The sequence below is a fragment of the Vitis riparia genome, chromosome 13 (genome assembly GCF_004353265.1).
Source record: "Vitis riparia cultivar Riparia Gloire de Montpellier isolate 1030 chromosome 13, EGFV_Vit.rip_1.0, whole genome shotgun sequence".
Lineage (NCBI taxonomy): Eukaryota > Viridiplantae > Streptophyta > Magnoliopsida > Vitales > Vitaceae > Vitis > Vitis riparia.
Window position 1 is genome coordinate 25,101,581 of NC_048443.1, and position 24,305 is coordinate 25,125,885.

The 24,305-nt window shown below is 33.4% G+C and overlaps 4 protein-coding genes across 4 annotated transcripts; 2 read left to right on the top strand and 2 right to left on the bottom strand.

Annotated features, from left to right (window-relative positions):
• Nucleotides 1-10,173: 10,173 nt before the first annotated feature.
• LOC117927819 (UDP-glycosyltransferase 76B1-like) lies at nucleotides 10,174-11,970 on the bottom strand. The gene is made up of 2 exons (XM_034847508.1): nucleotides 11,419-11,970; nucleotides 10,174-11,215 (listed from the first exon to the last, which is right to left on the bottom strand). Exons 1-2 carry the CDS (start codon nucleotides 11,909-11,911, stop codon nucleotides 10,320-10,322), a joined length of 1,389 nt encoding a protein of 462 aa, XP_034703399.1. The 5' UTR covers nucleotides 11,912-11,970; the 3' UTR covers nucleotides 10,174-10,319.
• A 405-nt stretch (nucleotides 11,971-12,375) lies between these two features.
• On the bottom strand, nucleotides 12,376-14,019 carry LOC117928456 (UDP-glycosyltransferase 76F1-like). The gene is made up of 2 exons (XM_034848334.1): nucleotides 13,924-14,019; nucleotides 12,376-13,544 (listed from the first exon to the last, which is right to left on the bottom strand). The coding sequence occupies exons 1-2, from the start codon at nucleotides 14,017-14,019 to the stop codon at nucleotides 12,534-12,536; spliced, it is 1,107 nt and encodes a 368-aa protein (XP_034704225.1). The 3' UTR covers nucleotides 12,376-12,533.
• Nucleotides 14,020-14,147: 128 nt separating this feature from the next.
• LOC117927813 (18.2 kDa class I heat shock protein-like) lies at nucleotides 14,148-14,869 on the top strand. The gene has a single exon (XM_034847502.1). It carries the CDS (start codon nucleotides 14,237-14,239, stop codon nucleotides 14,690-14,692), a length of 456 nt encoding a protein of 151 aa, XP_034703393.1. The 5' UTR covers nucleotides 14,148-14,236; the 3' UTR covers nucleotides 14,693-14,869.
• Nucleotides 14,870-23,061: 8,192 nt separating this feature from the next.
• LOC117928880 (18.2 kDa class I heat shock protein-like) lies at nucleotides 23,062-23,776 on the top strand. The gene has a single exon (XM_034848961.1). The coding sequence runs from the start codon at nucleotides 23,133-23,135 to the stop codon at nucleotides 23,586-23,588; it is 456 nt and encodes a 151-aa protein (XP_034704852.1). The 5' UTR covers nucleotides 23,062-23,132; the 3' UTR covers nucleotides 23,589-23,776.
• The last annotated feature ends 529 nt before the right edge of the window (nucleotides 23,777-24,305 follow it).

Sequence of the window (24,305 nt, forward strand, 5' to 3'; positions counted from 1 at the left end):
TGGTTGAAGAAAGTTCAGATTCAGATATTTATAGGTGCAGACGAGGGTAATTTCGTCAAATTGTGTAGTGGATTCCAGATGCTTCAAGAAGGTAGAGAAGTATCTAAAGAGACTGGATATAAATGTTGACGCGAGTACTAATATCGGAATACTCGCGATATTGTGTTGCTAGAAATCTCTGGAAAGACGCGGAACAGCTGCAACATCCATGAGATTCATCCCTTTGGATAGCAGTACACATGGGCCCAAAGTAGTCAGCCCATGACCATATTCCATATATCCAAGCCAGATTACAAATATCTTAAAGGAAAAATTGTGTTTTGTACCCAATTGATCCTAATTAAGTTTTAGTTCGTTGTATAATTGATTGGGAGCATAATTGAGGGTTATTTTTTTGTTTACTGTATGATTTTTCTTTTGGATTTTTTCTATGTCAGTGTCAAACTATGTATTCTTTTATCTTATGTCCTTAAAAATTTAAATTCTTAACTATGTCTTAATTTCAAATCTATTTACTTCGTAACAAAATTCAAAAAATATAGTTGTGTATGAAGAACAAACAATAAAGTCATGACTTCTAATTTATCAATTTTGATTCTTTTTTAGTAATCTAGATAGTTTTTGAGTTCTAAATTATTTTTAAAAATCATTAAACACGGTTAATAATTCAATACAAAATATCACTAGATTTGAAGTTCATTTATCTATTGAGAAAATTTATAAAAATATAATTATATGTAAAAAATATATAATAGAGTCATTGTAGATCAATATTTGTTCATAAATTTTGGTATTTATTAGATCACTATTGAAGTTTCAAATTATTTTTAAAAATTACTAAACTTGTTAATTAACACATGTAATGCATTAAGTCTTATTTAACTTAGAGTTTATTTGTCTAATAAAAAAATATTTAAAAAATGATTTTATGGAGAAGAGAAACAATCAAGTCATTCTAAATCAATTTTTATTCATAAATTTATAGTTTTAATTGGATCACTGAGTTTCAAGTTATTTTTAAAAGTTACTAAACTTGTAATGAATCCAATATATTTGGTGTTGTTTTATTTAGAATTTATTTTCTTTGTGAAAAATTTGTAAAAATATGATTACATGTAAAGAAGAAACTAGCCAATTAAGTCATTCAAATTGAGTTTTAGTTCATAACTTTCTAATGTTATTAAGTTTCATGATTTTTTAGTACTAATGAAATTGGTTTTTGAGTTTCAAATTATTTTTAAAAATTAATAAATTTTATGTATCAAGTATAGTTTGATTTTAAAATTATTTGCTTAATGAAAAATTTTAAAGTTAGAAAAAAAAATTAAAAATAGGTAATTCAAAGCAATATCATATTTGAAGATTTTTTTTTTCTTTAGTAATGGATCGTGAAGAGGGGGAAAGAATGATATCATACTCAATTTTATTTGCTTTTTATATTTTTTAAATTTCTCAATATTTTTATAAAAAAAAATTATTGAAAATAACTTATAGTTAGAGGATATTTAGGAAGTGCTTTCAAAAATTATTTTCTATTTTTTAAAACAACAAAATACTGAAAAAAGGCATTTGGCATTGTTGTTTATGTTTTCAAAGTTATGTTTTCTATGTTTTTATACTACTAACTAAACAAAATAAAAAAATAAAAAACAAAAAACAAAAATAAATAAATTATTAATAAGGATTTTCCAAACCACAGAAATGTAATAAATCTTGATTCAATCTTCTAAAGAAAAACTAGTTCATCCCTATCGAGAATATTCTCCACAAAAGAAGGACCATTCGAATGAAAGAAAAAGAAAATGCTTCAGAATGGTCCATTTTCTTAAGCATTTTCTTCTCTTTTACTTCAAAAAATCCCCAGGTGTCATGTAATCATGGATTCAATAACCAGAACACACCAATTTCATAGCACCGACTGAGGAAAGAGAATACCTTCTGGATGAACTTCTTCATATTCTCGGAATTGTTTGCGAAAGTATACATCAGACCAATCGGGATTGAGACATAGAGAGTGAACTTTCCGATTTCAGGATTCCCTTTGAAGTTCCAATGGAAGACATTTTCGTGAGGAAATTACGCAAGTGAAATATTTTTTGGGCACTTTAAAATTGGAGCAAGTGAAGCAGGCGTATTAAAAAGGGAAAGTTGTGTTTGCATACTGAAAGATATATGGTTTTGAAAACCCACGTATCTGAAATATGAGAAAGATTTGATAATCGTGTTCCAAAGAAAAGGGTTGTCCTGCTTTCGATATTTTCGGCCAAAATGTCGCGACATGAAGAGGTAGCGAGCAAATTCAATAAGGGGCTTGTGGGAAGAAGATGAGAAATTTAAAATTTGAGAATTTCCTAAGATGAGGTTAGGGTAAAATGACCAGAAGAGAGATTTCCTACTTTTGGTTCTCGGGTCGGGTTTCTTTATGTTTCAGCTTTGAGAATGAGTTCAAAGTTTGAAATTGTTCTGCTGACATGGGGAGAATTTGCTCATGACACGAAGAAATTTAGGGGTAATATGGGAAGAAGAAAAGTAAATAGGAGATAGTGCACATTTTGGATATTATTTTACCTATTAATAATTGAATCTCATATTTTATATACTTGGGTTTTTAAAATCATATATTTTCCACATCACCAGCCCAAAACCTTAACTTTCCCTTCTATTTTTAAAATTTTTCAACATGGTGAGAAAATAAAATAGCCCATATTTTTCTTGCTTGGGGTGCTTGGGATAGTTTTCTACCTCTCTTTTGACATTTCTCCGGGAATATTTCCTTTCATGTCTCTCCTTTTCTTTTTTTTTCTTTTTTCAACACGTTGTGAGAGCATATATCATAATTAAAAGGACCCCAAAGAGCAGGATATGATAATTAAGAGGACCATAGTTGGTTTGGATGCAAGTTTGTTTTTTTATTTTTATTTTTTCCTGTTTAGATTTGTGAAAGTCTTTTATCTGGTTTTTATGTGGCATTTAATTTAAGTAATTATTGGAAAGTAAACTTGATTGAGAATTTTTGAAAACTAGAATTAGATTTAACTTCTAAAAGTTAAAAGAAAATATTTTATTTTAAACAGTTGGATTTAGTTTTTATATATAAGTAATTGACTTGTAAAAAGTTTTTATATTTTATTGTTGGGAATTCCTATATTTTTATTATTATGAGTTTATATTTTATTAAATATGAGTATTTAAAAATAAAAAATTATATAATCTATGAATAAGAAAATGAAAACAATAAATTTTAAATTCTTCTTTATTATTACAAAAAAAAATGAAAAATAGGAGCTATTCATTTGAACTCCTCAAACTCAATAAAAATAATTACTATAATTTGAGTGTAAGGATAAATGCCTTGTTTAGAAAGTGCTAACCCCTTGACATAGACCATGTGGCACTAATGTCTCATGGGATAGCACCTTAGCCTCATGAGTAACCTATGACATCAACAAGGTGGCATATATAAGGGCACAATGCCTTGTGCAAGGAGACAATTTGGTGAGCCATAGGTGAAATATCATGCCAAGTGGAGCACCAAGAGAGACTCAAATGAGGCATCAATGTGGAGCATGTTGACTTAAATGCAATACACAAAGGCACAATGCCTTGTGCGTGAGGAATCATGGATACAATGTCATGACATGTTGCTGCATCAAGAAAAAAGCTTAGGCAAGGCATAGAGTCATAACAACAACAATATGGATGCAAAAGCATGTTGTCGTGACATGAATGCAATTTGAATGTGCAGGCCAAAAGAGGGTTTGACACACACATGAGCCATATATATAGATGCATGTGGCAGTAATACGACGAGTTGGACTTGAAGTGAGATTGCAAGTCAAGCATGAGTAGGAGTCCTAATGCCTATTGTAATTGTAGTCTAAGTAGGACTAGGACTTTGAGTCGTAATAGGATTGGTTGATGTCACAACCTATCAATAAGAGTCTCAATAGAACTAGGATGTGTAATCCTAGTTTAACAAGGAGTGTGTGGCGTCACTCTATAAAAAATGAGGACAAAGAGCCTCCTAATAAAGATCTAGAGATGGAGATCATGAGGAAAGCTGCTAAAGTCTTGTATTCTTATTTAGTAAGCTAATAAAATACAAGTTAAGATTGGTGCCTTATAAACCTCATGTGTGCCTTGTGTGTTGTTACCATTTCATGGGGAAAGGTGTAAACTAGCTCAGAGAGCTTCTAAGCATCACATAGACGCAAAAACTTAAGTGGGAATTTGCACTTAGAGAGAATAAGAAAACCAAGTGCATCACCTGAAACTACTATTCTAAAGATTAAGAGAACACAAACTCTATGTGAAAAAAGAGAAATACGAGTTTGCAGAAAAACATATTACCTTCCTAAGGTACAAGATAAGGGAAGGTTTGATTAAGATGGATAAAGCGAAGGTCCAAGTCATCAAAAATTGGCATGCTCTAAGTAAGGTGACAAAATTAAGATCCTTCTTAGAACTGGCAAACTAGTATTGAACATAAAAGGTTATTCCAAGATAGTAGCTCCCCTAACTAACCTTCTAAAGAAGGATATCCTCTAGGATTGGAGCTTGGTATGCCATAAAGATTTTGAAAAGTTGAAAGTGGTTATTTCAATTGAGTGTGTGCTACATCTACTGAATTTGGATTTGTTTTTTAAGGTCCGGATAGATGTATCAACCAATGCCTTGGGAAAGGTCTTAGTGTAAGAAAGACACCTAATAGCATTTGAGAGTCAAAAGCTCAATGAGGCAAAGCAAAGATACTTCACTCACGCGAAAGAGATGATAGTAATTATCCATTGCTTGCAGCAGTGGAAACATTATCTATTTGGGAGTATATTTACTATAGTCACAAACAGTGCGACTAATACCTTCTTCAAGACTTAGAAAAAGTTGAGCCTCAAGCAAGCTAGATGACAAGAATTCCTGGCCAACTTCAAGTTTGATTGGTCACATCAACCAAGAAGACATAATGTAGTTGTAGATGCCTTCAGCCAGAAGAGGGTGACAGAATATGTAACTGCTCTATCACATGTGATCTTAGATTTTAATGAAAGCATCAAGTAGGCTACTAAGCTTGATTCTACTTATGAGAAAATGAAATAACAAGTCAGAGATGGGGCAACAAGAAAATATTAACTAGAAGATGACCTCCTAGTGGCTAAATGAGGCAAGCTATATGTACTAGGAAGTGCTTAGGCAAGAAGCTGTTAAGAAAAACCCATAAGGCCAAGTGGACAGGTCACCTTATTAAAGAAAGGACACCAACACTATTGTCCAAGTCCTATTACTTGTCGATGAGAGAGGATGTCCAAGCATATGCCTGTTCTTATTTAGCATGTCGCTTAGACAAGACAGAGAAGAAGAAAGTAATGGGGTTAATGTTGCAACCTTTCCCTATCCTAGAGAGACCTTAGGAGAGCATATCAATAGACTTCATTGGTGGCTTTCCAAATGTGGGGATTCAAATATATTTTTATGATAATAAATCAATAGATTCTCTAAATATGTTGTCTTCATGCCTACACCACATGCATGTCTCGCAAAAGAGACAACTAGGCTATTTTTCAACCATGTGGTCAAGTACTTCAGGTTGCTTAAAGACATAGTAAGTGATCATGATGTTTGATTCACTAGCTAGTTTTAGACCAAAATATTCAAACTCCTCGGTTTAGAGTTGAAGTTTTCAACAACAAATTATCCACAGACAGACGGCAAACAAAGCATATCAACATTTTACTTGAGGAGTACCCCAAACACTATCTTTCTACAACATAAAAGAACTGGGTTGATATAATGAAGATAACTCAGTTATCCTATAACTTGTAGAAGAGTTCGACAACATGATTGAGTCATTTCGAGTTGGCCACAAAGCAATACCCAATTATGCCCTTGGATGTGGCTAAGCCAAAGTCTTGTGGTAGTTGTCCTACAAAATACAAATTTGCAAGGTCTAGGTAGGAAATACTCGATGAAGCTTGTGAGAGCTTAGAGAAAGCCACAAGAAGGATGAAAAAGTATGCAGACGCAAAGGCCCAAGACCCTTGGAATTTCATATTAACTCCTTAGATATGGAAAAAAATGTTAGTAGCAAGACTGTGCAAAGGGGTTAGTTCCCAAATATGACAAACTTTTTGAGGTGATGCAAAACATAGGATATGTAGCTTACAAATTAAAGCTACTTGACAGGTTAAAGATACACCTCATAATCCATGTAAGCTTTTTAAAACCTTATCATAAGGACCTAGACCCAAGAAAAATATAGGTGAGACAAGCTCCACCTATGATCAAAAAATAGTTTCATCATGAGGTAGAGAAAATATTGAATCATCGAATTATGGGAATGAGCAAGAAAAATTAAAATGTTAATTATCTAGTTCAATGGAAAGTCAATCCTAAATCATCAGCAAGTTGGGAATGAGATATGACATTATGGCAGTTTAAAAAGGCAGTATATGCCTAACTACAGTCTATGTCGATGAGAACGTCAACTGCATTAGGTGAAGGTGGTTTGTTAGCCCCTTGATATGGACCATGCAACACTAAGGTCTCATAGGGCAGCACCTTAGCCTCATGAGTAACCTATGACAACAACAAAGTGGTACAAGGGCACAATGTCATTGGTGCAATGTCATGGCAAGTGCAACACTAAGAAAGACATAGATAGGCATATCAATACGAAGTAGCGATGCCGACTCAAATGCAATACATAAGGGTCCAATGCCTTGTGCATGGAGAGTCATGAGCACAATGTCATGACATGTTGTTGCACTAAGAATAGAGCTTACACAAGGTATGGAGTCGTAGCAACAACAAGACGGATGCAAGAGCATGTTGCCTCGATACAAACACAATCTAGATGTGTATACCAAAAGAGGTTCTAGCGTATACATGAACTATATATATAGATGTATGTGGTAGTAGCACAAAGAGTTGGACTCAAAGTGGGATTACAAATTAAGCATGAGTGGGAGTCTTAATGCTTATTATAATTGTAGTCTAAGTAAAACTGGGACTTTGAGACCTTGTAGGAGTGGTTAGTGCCATAACCTATCAGTAAGAGTCCCAGTAGAACTAAGATGTGTAATCTTAGTCTAACAAAGAGTGGGTAAAGCCACTCTTTAAATAAAGACTACAAAGAGCCTTGTAACAGAGATCTAAAAAGGAAGATCATGAGAGAAGCCTCAACTCATAGAAGTTATTGTGGGAGTCTGGCTAAAGTCTTGTATTCTTATTTAGTAAGTTAATAAAATACAAGTTGGGGTTGGTGCCTTGTAAACCTCATGTGGGTCTTGTATGTTGTTGTCATCTTGTAGGGAAAAGTTGCTAGCTTCGAGAGCTTCAAAGCGTTACATAGACGCGAAAACTTGTGTGGGAATTTTACACATGTAACAAAAAGGTTATAAGAGTCAAAACAACTTTATTCCTAAATAAAAAGGCTTTTTTAAAAGACACAAGGAAAGACAAGAAATCTTTTCCCACCATCTATTAAATAATGGATGAATGTACTTTTGAAAAGATTTCAAATACAACCACCTTAAAAGAAGCTTATGAGATATTACAAAGCATATAAAAATGAAATTTCAAAGTTTGAATGTAAAAGAATGAAACAATCTTCTATTAAAAAGGCACAATGAAAGTTTAAATGACATTCATGTTATTGAAAAAAATACTTCGATATTCATATACATATTCAAAATTCAATTATGTTCTTGTGGCCATTGAAGAATCTAAAGATTTAGATTTCATGGCCATTGAGTAACTTATGTTGTCATTGCAAGTTCATGAAAAGATTAAAAATGAGAACTAACAAAAATTAGAGCAAATTCTATAAACAAATTAAACTTATATTAAAGGAGAATGAAGAAAATTTGATAATGAAAGAAGTCAAAATAATCATGGGCATAATCGTATACATGGTTATGGTCAAGATTATAGAAGAAGTGATTTGAATTCATCAAACAATGAAGGAACAAGTTAAGACTCATATTATTCATGAGGATGTGGAAGATGACACAATATATAAGTTATAATCATGTATGATAAATAAATCTCAAATTTAATGTTATAATCATGTATGTATGTGTCTATATATATATTATGAAAAGCAAAATCAAGAACAACCTACTTTATTGTTGGTATATAAGTGAGAAAAGTAAGGAAAAAAACACTTGGTATCTTGACATTGAAATAAACAATCATGTGTAGATTTTAAAAATATCTTTTTGGAGCACTTGAGGAATCCAAAAATGGTTATGTCATATTTGGATGAGTTTTGATGAAAAGGCAAAGGTAAAATCTGAATTTGTTTGAAAAATGAAAGACATTAATTTATTTTGAACATCTATTATGTGTTCAACATGAAAAATAATATATTAAGTTTGGGTCAACTCGTAGAAAAGTGTTATGATATTCATATGAAAATCAAAGTCTCTCAATACGAGGTCAATTATATGCCAATTTAATTGTTAATATGCTCATAACAAGAAATTGAATGTTTTTTGTTGTACATTGAAATTGTTGTTGTAAAATGTTTAAAATCTTATGTCCATTATTCCTCTTGGATTTGACACTTAAGATTTAGGGATCTTAGTTTTAGAATATTGAAGTTGCTAATAGAGAAGAAACTGCTGAAAGAATTACTTTTTATAGATCACTTAGATCAATTATGTAAAGGACCCTTACTTGAAAAACATGCTCAAAAAAATTTTCCAAAGGAAATAATTACAAGAGTAAAAAAGCCTCTAAATTAAGTTCATTCATGTAGACATATAAGGTCCAATTTGAAAAATATTGTAAAGCTTATAAAATTTGTCAACTTTAATGATTTCATATCCTCCACAATAAAATAGTATAATAGAGAGAGAAAAAAATGAAACTACTCTTGACATCGCTCAAAGTATGTTAAATAGTAAGAAAATATTAATAAGGTAACATATAATATTCAAAATTATCTAATTCTCTTTTATCTTTCTACAAATTATGAACCAATAGATTATAAAGTAGTAATTTAAGATAAGACATGACAAAATGTTATGGAAATAAAAGCAATGAGAAAGAATGACACATGGAAACTAAAATCCCTTCTAAAAGGGAAAAAAACAATTAAAATAAATATTGGAAACAAAGAAGAACGTAAAAGGAAAAATAGGGAGATGCAAAGAGAATTTGATACCAAAGAGTTACAAGTAACAAGAGGGTAAGAAGTCATTGATTTTTCATGATCAAATCAATGACATTGATACAAAATTTCATTTTGTCAAGGAGTCCATCATGAAAAAGAAAGTGTAATTAAAATTTGCAAATTCTCATAATCAAATTGTGGATATTTTTACAAAATGTTTCAAATTTGAAGATTATAAATGATTAAGAATGGTGCTTGGTGCTTGGTGCTTGGAGTTACAAATCAAGTTTACAGGGCATGATAGAAAGTTAAACTTGATTTAGGAAGTTTCTAAAATTAGAACTAGATTTAGTTTTTAAAAACCAAAGAGAACATTTTTATTTGAATGATTAATTTAGTTTCTATATTCAAATATTAGAGTACGAGAAGGTTTCCATATTTTATTATAATGAGTGTCTATATATTTTTATTATTAAGAGTCTTTATTGAGTATTTATGGATTATAATTATTTGTATGTTTCTTCCAACTTTATTGCTTCACCAGTAATCGAATTAGAAGTTCCTTTCAGCTGCCTAGGGTTCATCTAAAGTTAAATTGTGAGAGACAAGATTCATAGGAAAGTGGTACGTACATATTAGTTCAATGAAAAAATCACTCCATGGTGCTTATCTGAGCATTGTCTGCTCAGTTTTGGTGTTATCTCTCACTCAATATCTTGAAAGTTAGGTGGAAAACTGCAAATCCAACTAAACCGATTTTTGTACAACTTGGATCTAAGCCCATGTGAATGAACAGACACAAGTGATTTTATAAAGCGTTTTTAGTATTTTTAATACTTGAATAATAAAAAATTTCAAATATTAAAAATATTAAAAACGTTTCCTAAAATCATTATCAAACGAGCTCTTATGCATTTAAGGATAACTAAAGAAGCACTCATCAATCTGACATATTTGTATCCGGTTATTATAAAATAGTGGTACTAGAAACTGAGGGTAATTAATTGGAGAATTGCTAGAAATCACCTCTAAATTTTTTTTACGTAGGAGTATAGCGATCATAACCGTGGTAATAGTATGAAATAATATTTAAGCACAATCTTAAAGAAGTAATCAAGACAACGGATCTTTTGTGAGAAACAGAACCAGCCTATTTGGAAACCTCACTCAGGAGAATTCCTAACAATAACAGAAGACCATCTAGAACTTAATTATGAAGGAGCCCCTTGAAAGATGAGAGGTAACTAACCAAGCTCTCGAGGGATTGGTGTGAAGAACCACCTTGCTTTAGACACAAGTCTGCCTTCTCCTTCAACTCAATGCTTCTACGTCTAATTTCCTGCCCTTCTTCCTCCACCATAAGTCTTCTGATTGTTCTCTCTATCTCCCCTCTCTCCAACCCATTCTCTAATTGCAACCCAACTCCCCAAACTTGGCTCACATACCTCGCGTTCACCCTTTGGTCCCCAGAATAAGGCAGACAAATCATTGGAACCTCTTCACAAATACTCTCCAACGTGGAATTCCATCCATTATGAGTCCAAAACCCTCCCGTGGCGGGATGAGCAAGAACTTCTTGTTGAGGAGCCCATTTCACAATATGTCCCCTTCCACCTATCATCTCAAGGAACCCGTTTGGCAGTGATTCAAGCCATTCATAAGTACAGATTAACCCTGGTCGAACCACCCACAAGAAGGGCTGATTGCTGTTGGCTAGCCCCCAAGCCATCTCCAGAAATTCATTCTCATCCGTTGTCGCAATACTCCCAAAGCTCACATAGATCACAGATTTAGGTGTTTGTGTGTCTAGCCAGGTAATGGAACTTTGGTCATGTGCTAGTAAACTACTTGAAGAGGTTGGGAAGTATTTCTGAAATGGGCCTACTGGGAACAATGGGATAGGAAAATCTTGGTGAAGTCTGACAAGTGCAGATTCTTCAAGATCCTCGAAGGAGTTCCAGATTAGCCCGGAAGAAGCCTTGGTTTCTTTGATCGCGCTAACAAATAATTGATAAAAATCTTCTGGGTTCCGAGTGTTGATCACTGGAAGGTCCTTGACTTTGAGTGGAAGAAGCTCCGGCACTGATGACTCTAGTTGAGAATCTGAGAAGAGAAAAGGAAAATGCATATGAATTCCCCATGGAGCAAACATAGAGGATCAGAATACATATATTTATCCCTTGATGTGTATGATCACTGACTGATGATTAGACCAGCTCAAGCCTATGGGCATAGAACAGTGTACATTTGTGTCTGTTGAATGGTTGTAATTATGGTTTCATGGAATTACTCAATTAGAAACTCACCTTTTATGGGGAGGTACCCACTTTTCTGCAGATATGGCATGGCAGCAACAGCAAGAAATGAAGAGACACTACTGGTGCGTAACACCATCCTAGGGAGCTTAAGGCTGTTGGCAACAGCCTGGGTGAAGTGCCATACAGCGTCTGTGATTAAGCAAGCGATAGGCTCCTCTGAAGGATTAGATAATAACTGAGACAAGCAATCCCGGAAAGGCGCGACGCAGTTGATGTTGAGGAGTGAGAGGAGAGCTATGACATCTGCGGTGGAGGCTTCGGTTTTAGACAAGCCGTCGGGGATTGAATGGAAGGTGAAGAGGGGATAGTTGGCAGGGTTGGGAGAGTTGAAGTGGGTGTGGATGATGGTGATAGAGAAGCCTTTGGCATGCAGAATATTTGCAAGAAGAAGCATGGGGTTTAGGTGACCTTGTAGGGGCAGTGGAAACAGTACCAGTCGGAAACCCTTCTTCTGTTGATGGGTTTCTCTTGAGTTCTCCATGGTGCTTGGCTGGGTGTTCTCTCAGTTTCGAAGTTGTCTGGATCTTCCCAGAAAACTTGGCCTAGTGAGTAGACAATTATGGAGGCATAATTGGAGGTAGGTGCAAACGGTGCCTATTATTTATGAGGATTGGGACCAGTTTCTGCTGCGTTCGAATTGGCCCTGGCTTCAATGAAACAAACAAAATCCAATAAATACAGAAGGCTAAAATGATCTGTTTCCCAAAGTGCTTTTTGACTTGCTTCTCTTATTGATTAATCTATACTGCGATGCTATATAATTTTTTGAAAAGTGGAGTTTTTTATACTGTGTTTACTGGGGGATCACACAATAGCGTCTAGCAAACAGAATATGGTTTGGGGCTTTCGATTGCCATTTACCACATTTTTCCCTCACGTGTAAGTTTTATGGTTTTCTAAAATTTGTTGACTGGTAATATTAGCAAACGCCCTTTCTCCGGTGCATGTAAACTCCACAATTTTAGTGGTTTATTTTGATAACCAATGCGGGGGCAGAACAGTCACAATTTGAGGAAAAATAGAAAATCTAGCTAATGACCAGCTTATTCGGACACCTCCTTCAAGAGAATACGCTACAACAATTACAAAAGACCATCCAGTAATCATGAAGAAGTTGCTTGAAACTGGAAGAAAAAGGATGAGATGTAACTAATCAAGTCCTCAAGGGTTTGGTATGAAGAGCCACCTTGCTTTAGACAAAGATTTGCCTTCTCCTTCAGGGCAATGCATCTGTCTCTTATTTCCTGCCCTGATTTCTCCACCATTAGTCTTCTGATTGCCCCTTCTATTTCCCCTCTTTTCAGGCCATTCTCCAATTGCACCCCAACTCTGCAAACTTGGCTTACATACCGCGCATTCCCTTTTTGGTCAGAAAAACAAGGCAAACAAATCATAGGGACTCCCTCACTAATACTCTCCAACGTGGAATTCCAGCCACTATGAGTACAAAATGCTCCAACAGCAGGATGAGCCAGCACTTCATGTTGAGGAGCCCATTTCACAATGTGTCCCCTTCCACCAATGGTCTCTAGGAACCCACTTGGCAGTGGTTCAAGCCATTCTGAGCCACGGATGAACCCAGGTCGAACCACCCATAAGAAGGGTTGTTTACTGTTGGCTAGTCCCCAAGCCATCTCTATAAAATCAGTTTCATCCAATCCTGCAATGCTCCCAAAGCTCACATGGACCACAGAATTGGGTGCTTGTGTGTCTAGCCAAGCAATAGAGCTATGGTCTTGGATTGATAAGGTAGTTGAAGTTGGTGAATATTTATGAAATGGGCCTATAGGGAAGATAGGGATATGAAAGTCTTGGTGGATTGTGGCTAGTGCAGATTGTTCAAGGTCTTCAAAGGAATTCCAAATGATCCCCGAGGAGGCCTTACTTTCATTGACCATTGCTGCCACTAGTTGATAAAAAGCTTCCAGCTCGCATGTATTGATCGCTGGAATATCTTTGATTCTGAGGGGAGGAAACTCTTGCAGTGGCTCTTCTAGCCTAGAATCTGAGATATCAAAAAAAAAAAAAAAGTTAAAAGAAAAGAAGAGGAGAAAGTGCAATGGAACAGGAAAGGGTAGAGTTTCTTTTGTTCTTTTTTTTACTTCTATATATTCCTGTTAAAATTTTACAAACCAATTTTCTAAGTTCGAAACTTTTTTCCAACCAGGCTAGAAAACGTACGGTTTTCCAAACAGGCCCTAAATCAGAAGTTCTTTTTTATACCTTCAAGCGCTATAAATTAACTGGGGATTTATTTTAAACTTTAAATTAACCTCTTAAGTAACTATTTGATGGTTCATAAGAGGTATCATTTTTCAAATAAGTTGTCCAGCGGGGCAACATGAAAACTAGGGATTGCGTTATTAATTATTTTCACAAAAAGACCTGAATGCATACTTTTTCCTTTTAGAATAACTATTTAAAAATATTTACAATTTGGGCTTGGATTTATGGAATTTGGACCTGGGCTGACTAGTTTAGGCCCATGTGTACGATCACCGAAAGATGATTGTTGCAGCTGTCCCGCGTTTTCCAGAGATTTCGATCAACACCATGTCGCGAGTATTCCGATATTTGTACTCGCGACATCATGCGTTATATCCGGTCTGTCTAGATGCTTCTCTATCTTCTTGAAGCATCCGGAATGCACTACACAATTTGACGAAACTACCCTCGTCTGCCACTATAAATATCTTACTTAGCCTGAACTTTCTTCAACCAGTACCACAGCAACAGGTGTTGATTTCTCATTACGCAATTCAATATTCCAATTCCGTCACTCTCTCTTGCGACAAACTTTCAGAAAATGTCTCTAATTCCAAGCTTCTTCGGCGGTCGACGGAACAACACGTTCGACCTGTGGGATCCATTCCAAGACTTCCCATTCACCGGCGGTGCTCTATCGGTTCCCGGGGAAACGGCGTCGTTTGCGAGCACTCGCATTGATTGGAAGGAGACCCCGGAAGCCCACGTCTTCAAGGCCGATCTTCCAGGGGTAAAGAAAGAGGAAGTGAAGGTGGAGGTTGAGGAAGGGAGGATTCTGCAGATCAGTGGAGATAGGAGTGTTGAGAAGGAGGAGAAGAATGACAAGTGGCACCGAGTGGAGCGCAGTAGCGGCAAGTTCATGCGGCGGTTCAGATTGCCGGAGAATGTGAAGGTGGATGAGGTGAAGGCTGCCATGGAGAATGGCGTTCTTACAGTTACTGTTCCCAAGGCTGAGGTCCAGAAACCTGATGTCAAGGCCATCGACATTTCTGGTTGAGAATTACATTCACATAAACTTATAAATGAATGATGTGAGCGGCCGAGGGTGTTGAGGGTTTTGCCCTACTGTATGGGTTTTCACTTTTTCTTTTGAATTTCAGGCTATGTCAGTGTCAAACTATGTACCAGTCAACTATTCCTTAATAATAAAATGTAAAGGTTTGGTTCTATGCTATTGGTTGACTCATTGTTGGCATGAACAAGCGATTGGAGCTGGGCTTATTTAAAGTTTGAATCTGATCTAAGTTTTGAGGTTGCAATATATTTGATCAGCCCATTGGGCCTAATCCAATTTTCTAACTTGATATATAATTTGGAATGAGAATTATTCAAGAACCCATGGTCACTGGATGATACGAGAGGCCCACTCTCTAAACAAGCCCATAACATATGGATTCAGCTATTACTCAACGATGGCACCACATTTACTCATCACCAGAGCCAGTACTGATGTGTTTCAATACAAAATTTTGTGTCTTTCAATAAAGGATGTGGACATTGGAAACTAAAAGATGCAGAAACTGTTGGTTTTGAAACCAGATAAATAAAAGAAAAAACGGAAGCCAGAAAAAATTTCTCAAAATTTTTTTTCAATGATCAATACTTGTATTAATTTAATGAAATAACAAATATAGGTAATTTAGAATTGTACCTTGCGATTAGGCTGATAAATTTAAACTCCACAAAAAGGATCTTAGAATTCCAAATCTTCTAAAGCACCATGGATCTTTCTCTAACGTTTCTCCAAATAATGATGAACTCAAAACGAGTGGGCGTCTTTTTTTTTTTTTTTTTATCTCTTTTTGGGTTTTTATATCACACAACTTAATATATTGAAAACTTGTATTCTCATCCCATCATCCGAAAAACATTGAGAAAAAAAAAAAAAAAACTTTTTAATACCACGAAGAAAAAAAAAATAACTGACATATTTTGAATTTTGAAAAACATGGGAGAGAATATCTCTCCTCATGATCCCCACTTAAAAAGTGTTTTTTAGGGAATACAAGTAAGTGTGGTCTTCACCACATTGTATCAAAAAAATATTTTAAATAATCAAATTATAAAATAAATAAATCAAATCAAGATTGTGTTAAATTAATTTAGAATTCAAAATTCCAAACTAATAAAATCAACCCAACATAAAAAAAATGTTCATATAATTTTAATGGAGCCGTTGAGAGGAACTATGGACATTATAATTTTAAGCTCCAATAATTTTGACAATTAATTAACAACTTAATTAAAAAAATCAAAATTATTAATTCCAAAATTACTCCACTAAAAATTTGGAATTGCACTCTTAAAATTATAAAATTAAATATATTCAAAGGATTTGAATTGCCCATTGATATAGTCACTACATATGAGTCAATCCTCCATAAACGATTCATAATTAAAGCTAGGTTTTTCCGTTAACCTCTTTAATTATATCTTTCTCCTTAAGTGTCATTGGTTCTCTAATGAATAATATATTTATGGTCTAATCATAAATTGAGCGCTCTTATCATTCAAGGCCCGAACCAATACTTATGGGAACCATCCATCTGACTTCTTAACGAAGGAATGAATTTCATCTTGTATATTAATATTCTCGGCTATTTATTTTATTATACTTCCAATACACCAAGAATTTGACACTATGTATTTGTGTCATTACCCGGTATGTCAAAAAATACAATACAATAAATAGGAGTCTATTAATCACTCAGAATTAAGATCAACGCATATATGACCATCATTGATTAATATTGAATGCTCTATATTATAACGGAATTTATCAGAGATTCATAATTAATCGTGTTCCAGTCCTATATAATCAAATTATATAAAGCGCTTTCATTCCAATAATCTCATTATTAACAATCCGGATAAGATCATTTCATTCAGAATGTAATGAACCGCGCTAGTAATTTTAAATTAAAGATCCCAACTTTAATTTTTAATTACGAACATATTAGATTATTTTACTTTAAATATTATCCTCCTGTATATAACACTTATATACAATATTTAAAGTTACAATTAAATAATCTAGGGTTTTCGATATTTATAAAGCATCTATAACATGCATGCAACAATAATATTGAAATAATTCCTTAAAAAAATATTAATAATCAGCAAAATAAAAAAAAAATCTCATTTGTTTATGGGCACATATTCCAACAATCTCCCACTTGCCCTAAATCAAATGTGACATGTCTCTAAGTTCCATCCCTTTAAGATGTTGCTCAAAACTCCGAGCCGATAAAGTCTTAGTGAACAGATCAGCTATGTTGTTCGCAGATGCAATCTTTTCAACTGAAACGTCTCCTCTACTGACAATCTCTCTTACCAGGTGGAATTTCCGTTCTATGTGTTTTCCTTTGCGATGGTTCCTAGGTTCTTTGGCATTAGCCACTGCTCCACTATTATCACAATAGAGTCTGATTGGCTCATGCATATTTGGAACAACTTCCAATTCTTTCAAGAATTCGCGAAGCCAGACTGCCTCTTTAGCTGCTTCACAAGCTGCTACATATTCAGCCTCCATGGTTGAATCAGCAACACAAGTTTGCTTGACACTCCTCCATATAATGGCTCCACCTCCCAAAGTGAAAACGGCCCCAGAAGTAGACTTCCGAGAGTCTCTATCTGATTGGAAATCAGAATCTGTATATCCGATAGGAATCAATTCCCTACCAGAGTATACCAACATATAGTTTCTCGTCCTTCTCAGATATTTAAGTATATGCTTGACTGCTACCCAGTGATCTAATCTTGGGTTTGACTGGTATCGACTAACCACTCCCACTGCAAAGCATATGTCAGGTCTTGTACACAACATTGCATACATCAAACTACCAACTGCTGATGCGTAAGGAACTCGTCTCATTTTCTCCTCATCTTGCGGTGTTTTTGGACACTGCTCTTTAGAGATATGAACTCCATGTAGAGAAGGCAAATTCCCTTTCTTAGAGTTCTCCATTGCAAACTTGACAAGCACCTTGTCAATGTATGCTGCCTGAGACAATGCCAGAAGTCTATTCTTACCATCCCTAGTCATTTGGATACCAAGAATGTAGCTTGCCTCTCCCAAATCCTTCATTTGGAATTGGCTGGCCAGCCAATTCTTTACCTTGGATAGAGATTCTACATCATTTCCAATGAGTAGAATGTCGTCCACATAAAGAACTAAGAAAACCACTTTATCTCTTCTTATTTGCTTATAGACACAAGGTTCACCCAGATTTTGTTCGAAACCATAAGACTTTATGGCTTCGTTAAATCTGATATTCCAAGATCTAGAAGCTTGCTTAAGTCCATAAATGAACCTTTGTAGTTTGCACACTTTCTACTCTTGGTCTTTGACCACGAAACCTTCTGGTTGGACCATATAAATAGTCTCTTCAAGATGGCCATTCAAAAATGCTGTCTTGACGTCCATTTTCCATATCTCATAATTATAATAAGCAGCAACGGACAAGAGAATCCTAATGGATTTTAGCATGGCGACTGGTGAAAAAGTATCCTCATAGTCTACTCCTTCCTTTTGGGTAAAACCCTTCTCCACCACTACCTTTGTTTTAGCATGTCATTTTAGTTAGAAAAGTGCCTACCTATTTTTGCATGTCATGCATTCATGCGTTGATTTTTATTTTATTTTACATAATGTCACAATGACTTAATTTATAATTTTAAATTGTTTAAAATTATAAAGGCTTAGTAATTTAAAATGTTTAAATTGTCTAAGGTTTATGAAACAATAGTTGTTTTATAAATTAAATACACCTTTTGCAATATAATGAGTGGGAGCGAGTAATATTACAATATAAACCCTAGGTCTCCACCATTAATACAACACTGTGAGTTTTTAGTAGCGCTTAGAGACGCTTTGATTTCGTTCTCCCTACGAAAAGTGTCTACTAATTTCAATAACAAGGTTGTCTTCCATGAGACAGGATTTTAAGATGTATTTTAGAATTGACCTACCCTACGGCGGCAATTTCTAAATTAAGTCTTAAAAATCTGATATGGTGGGTTACACTCATAAAGATATAATTAAATTGGTTAATTATTTTCTTGATCGAACTTAAAGGAAATTAATAAGTATTAGAAATATGAGATATTTTGGATAATATTTATTAATTGAGAAAGTCTCATTTTAATTAGCAATTATTTGACTTACCCTACGGCGGCACTTAGTTGTGGTAATTAAAATTCCTTAGGCTGTTAAAGTATATTTTTTGGTGTATTTTATCATGATCATTCTTGCTTCATATTTACCAATATTTAAAGTTACAATTAAATAATCTAGGGTTTTCAATATTTATAAAGCATCTATAACATGCATGCAACGATAATATTGAAATAATTCCTTAAAAAAATATTAATAATCAGCAAAATAAAAAAAAAAAATCTCATTTGTTTATGGGCACATATTCCAACAGAAACTACATATTGGGCTCAACTGTATTGGCCCAATTGGGGTTGAGGCAGTACAAACACAGCCCAAATTGGCATCTCAATAGAATAGGGATATTGGCCAGCCCAAGTTTTAAGAAGCCGCATGCCCCTGAAAATTCCAATTTGTTTTGTGAATATTTGGTTTAAAAGATCAGATATTCTCAAATAGAGAGAAAATGTTGTTAAAGTATCCAAAAAATAAAGGGAGATGTAACAAATAGTAGTAAATTAAGAATTCCAATAGTTTAATTTTTATAAATGAAAAGCTCACATAATTTCTTCATAATTTCAGTTTATGAAAATATGTAAAATTTATATATTTTCAGACTATAAGTTGATACAATAATTTTATGAATATATTTAAAATAATAGTTCCATATTATGAAAAAATGTGAAATTTTATATACAAAAATGTAGTATTACAAAATCATACAACAAGCGAATAGCATATAGAAATTAAATTTATATATTGAAATTACAAACATCAAAAAAAAAAAAAAAAGAACGACTTATTACTAGCTAGAAGCTATGCTTAAATTGTTATCCTATCTAGAAGCTAAACAATTATTTGATTTTTTATTATTTAATTATTCTTAAGTATGATGCTTTATTTCTAGATTATTTTTTAGAGGGTTCTAATTAAATTATATATAAAAGCAATGTAAAAATACAAAGATGAGAAATTCTTATAGTTTAAAGCTATGGAAAACCATGTGACAATGAGGAAATTTCGTGGCCTAAAGTTATAGCTATAAGAAATTATGCGAAACTAACTTGTCTACGTGATATTTGGTCATTAGAAATCATATAATATATTGTTAATTTTTTTTTTTCTATAACTTCTTGTTGAGAAATCATAATATTTTTAAATAGCTTTTTACTATAAAAAACAATTTTACTTTTTTTTTTTATAGCTTCTAGTTATAAAAAGATATATAACTTATGGCTACATAAGTATTTTAGAATTATTTATTTACTTTATAGTTTCTAGCTATATCAAAGCTATAACATAATTTAAATAGAATTTAAAAAATTAAGGTAAAATGCAATATATTGATAATATATTGTAAAAGAAAGATAAAAAAATAAAAATAAAACCAAGAAAAGAAATTCAAAGAAATGAATTCTAAAATCATCTATTTTTAATAACCTCGTATTAAGGGATGTCAATGGGGCGAGTTCAAGAAAGGTCACCCACATCCCAACCTCACCTCATTTATTCAAAATTATTTTCATCCCCTTTGTATTTAAAATTTTAAATAGGGTGAGACGATAGGGAGTTTAACTTTTCTTTTTTTATATATAATAATAATAAATTTTAAAAAAAATTATTTTTACATTTTTTAATTACATTAAAAATTAATTTATTTTATAAATAAATAAAACATTATAATTTTTATAACTTATTTTATTGAAATTATTATTATTATTATTAAAAATAGGAAAATAAAAATTAAATTAATTTAATTTTATATATAATCGGAGGGGGCGAGGCAGGACAAGGTAACACTCAATCCACCCTAAACCCATCCGAGTATTTTAAAAAATCTCTAACCAGTTTATTTAAATTTTATAATTGCCCCATTAGGGTAGGGGTCAGACAGGTGCTCGAAAAAACTTATCTCATTACCATCCTTACTCACATAAGATTACTCTTACAATAACTATTAATGTTATATAGATATATGAAAGATTTAATTATAAAAAAAGTAAAAAAAAAAAAAAAACAAATCTTAAATAAATAAAGAAATGTATTCCGATGAATCCTTAGTATTTAATATAAAATAAAAAATATTTTGATATTATTTTTTTATAGATTTATCAATAGTCACTTATCAAGTAATTATCAAAATCATTTCAAGTAAAATTTCAAAAATTTTATCTTGATTTTTAAAAAATTGTTAAATACCTATTTTAAAAAATAAAAAAGTTAAATTAAATTAAATAAATACACTTCCAATCATTAGAATGTAAAGCTTGGTGTATTTTGTTAATGGAAGTTATAATTTCTATTACTTCCGTCGGAACTTTATACAAAAATATAGATGAGTATACAATGAAAGAAATAAAACATATTCCTAACAAAAATACATTAAGGAAAATATCCTAAAATGAGGAGAATCAAGTATTGTGAAAATCAAATATTATCAATATTTGATTTCTCTATATTTATGAAAATATCAATGAGAGGGCTCTTACCTTTTGGGTGTGTTCTTACCCTTTATGTGGTAAATCTCCTTTAACATGGCCCTCAAGTTAGAGTGGGAATGAATATGGATGTCTCGCTTGTCGCAAAACATAGTAAAGAGATCATGTGATAAAGATTTGGTAATAATATCTGCAAGTTAAGAATGTGTGGAAACATAACAAGTGACAAGAATGCTTATAACAACTTCATCTCGTACAAAATGATTATTAAACTCAATATATTTAAAACAAACATGAAACATTAAGTTAATGGACAAATAAAGAGACTAACTTTGTTGCAAAATAATTGTGGTGGTTTAGAGATGGACACTAATATCTCATAGCAAATAAGTAATCCAAGTTAACTTCGTAGTGAAAAAGGTCATAGAGCGTTTTTATGCCTCGATGCTTAAGCTAGCAACCTTTGGTTGTTTCTTTGAACACCAAAAGATGTAACTCGCTCTAATAAATACACAATAACCGATGGTGCTCCTTCTTATAATAGGACAACCTACCTAATCGACGTCACTAAATCCATAAAAAGATATTGAACTGATGGAAAGATAATGTAAACCAAAGTATTGGGTTCCCTTAAGGTATCTTAAGATGCACTTTACAACCTTCAAGTGAGTCATAACAAGGTTATAAAAATATTGACATACCCAATTAACTGTATGAATAATATCCAACCACATGAAAGTCAAGTATTAAAGGATTCTGACAATACTTTGGAAAGCAATAGCATCGGTTAAGACATTGTCTAAAAGAAAAGGCTTGTTTGCAAGAACTTGAGGTACGGGAATGGGATTATTGTCAAGCATTTTAGTTCTTGAAAGTAGATCATGCATATATTTTTGTTGAGAAAGAAATGTTCTTCTATCAAAATATTTAATCTCCACACCAAGAAAATAATGTAAAGGGTCAAAATCTTTAATTGGAATTTCATAACTGTGTTATTCAATGAGACATGTGATAAATTGTTATTATTGCCTATGTTGGGATTAAGAAAGCAAGATATGATATAATAAAGTTGGACTTGACTGTTATTTTGTTATCCTTTTTATACGTCGATATTAATTTGAACATTCAACTCATATTTTTTACATTGTATATGATTTGAATACATTTGAAATTACACAAATGATATAAGTCATAGGTTTTTTTGTAAATAAATAAGTTATTCACAATTAGTTCATAAATTTGGACAATCCAATAAAAGTTGTAGTGCATTATCTTTTAATTAGAGGAATAATTTGTTGTCACTCTCATGATGGATTTCTCATGATAAGTGCCTTAATATATGTGATGCATACTAAAGATGAATTATGGTGGATCATGTAAGGCTATCTTTTTAAATAAGGTGGAACATGAAAGCGGGGCCTGCATTGTTAATTATTTTCACATAAAGTCCCAAAGCATACTCTTCCCTTTTACCATGCATTTTAAGATATTTATAACCTGGGCTTGGATTTACGGAATATGGATATGGGCTAACCACTTTAGGCCCATGTGTACTGCTATCCGAAAGGATGGATTTTGCAGCTGTCCCGCGCTTTCCAGAGATTTCGAGCAACACCATGTCGCGAGTATTCCGATATGTGTACTCGCGCATCATTGCGTTACATCCGGTCTCTCTAGATACTTCTCTATCTTCTTGAAGCATCTGAAATCCACTACACAATTTGACGAAATTACCCTCGTCTCCCCCTATAAATATCCAACTGAACTTTCAAAAGGTGTTGATTTCTCAAAACCATTTCAATATTCCAGTTCCGTCACTCTCTCCTGCGACAAACTTTCAGAAAATGTCTTTAATTCCAAGCTTCTTCGGCGGTCGACGGAACAACATGTTCGACCTGTGGGATCCATTCCAGGACTTCCCATTCATCGGCGGTGCTCTATCGGTTCCCGGAGAAACGGCGTCGTTGGCGAACACTCGCATTGATTGGAAGGAGACACCGGAGGCCCACGTCTTCAAGGCCGATCTTCCTGGGGTAAAGAAAGAGGAAGTGAAGGTAGAGGTTGAGGAAGGGAGGATTTTGCAGATCAGTGGAGATAGGAGTGTTGAGAAGGAGGAGAAGAATGACAAGTGGCACCGAGTGGAGCGCAGCAGCGGCCAGTTCATGAGGCGGTTCAGGTTGCCGGAGAATGTGAAGGTGGAGGAGGTGAAGGCTGCCATGGAGAATGGTGTTCTTACAGTTACTGTTCCCAAGGCAGAGGTCAAGAAACCCGATGTCAAGGCCATCAATATTTCTGGTTGAGAATTACGTACATGCACTTAAATTTATACCAGAATGATGAGACAGCCGGAGTGGCCGTGAGTTTTGAGGGTTGTTTTTTGTTTACTGTATGGTTTTTCTTTTGGATTTCGGCTATGTCAGTGTCAAGCTATGCGTTCCTTATCTTCTATACTTAAAACCCTTTTTCAATAATTCTAAAATTTGGGATACTAAAACTCTTTATAATCAATTTTAAAATCATTATAAATCGATAAGATCGGCATTCCCAGCCAACCAAGCAAAACCGGTGATTTTTTTCATGACTGGTTATAGATTCTATTAAAAAGAAACCCTAGTGATTGGGTAAATCGTTCATTTGTCGATGGGGATGGATGTAATATTAATCCTCTTCCACTTGCTAATCTGTAATTTTTCAAACTTAAGTTATTATTTTTTTTTTATATAAAAATAAAAAATAAGAAATATATTCAAATTATCGCTAAGTGTTCATTTGGATATATTTCTCACTCTACATTTTTAAAAATAAAAAATAATGATAACTTTTATATAAAATATAGTAATTTTAATATAAAAAGTATATATATAAAACTTACCTTAATATCTCTATTATTTGAAATAATTTTTAGAAGTTATTATCTTTCTAAAATAAGACCCAAAGAGTTCTTTTCATTTTAGATAGAAGTGACTATCAATTTTTTTTAAAAAAAAAACACAGAAGAAGAAGTGTGTCAAAATAAA

Excerpts from the sequence above, each read along its gene's own strand:
- LOC117928456 (XM_034848334.1), bottom strand. The coding sequence starts at position 14,019 with ATGTCGCGAGTACAAATATCGGAATACTCGCGACATGGTGTTGATCGA. Across the intron at positions 13,545-13,923 it reads ACAATCATCTTTCGGTGATC|GAATATATAGAAGTAAAAAA; the intron begins GTACACATGGGC and ends AAATTTTAACAG.
- LOC117928880 (XM_034848961.1), top strand. The coding sequence starts at position 23,133 with ATGTCTTTAATTCCAAGCTTCTTCGGCGGTCGACGGAACAACATGTTC.
- LOC117927819 (XM_034847508.1), bottom strand. The coding sequence starts at position 11,911 with ATGGAGAACTCAAGAGAAACCCATCAACAGAAGAAGGGTTTCCGACTG. Across the intron at positions 11,216-11,418 it reads TGGGTACCTCCCCATAAAAG|ATTCTCAACTAGAGTCATCA; the intron begins GTGAGTTTCTAA and ends TTCTCTTCTCAG.
- LOC117927813 (XM_034847502.1), top strand. The coding sequence starts at position 14,237 with ATGTCTCTAATTCCAAGCTTCTTCGGCGGTCGACGGAACAACACGTTC.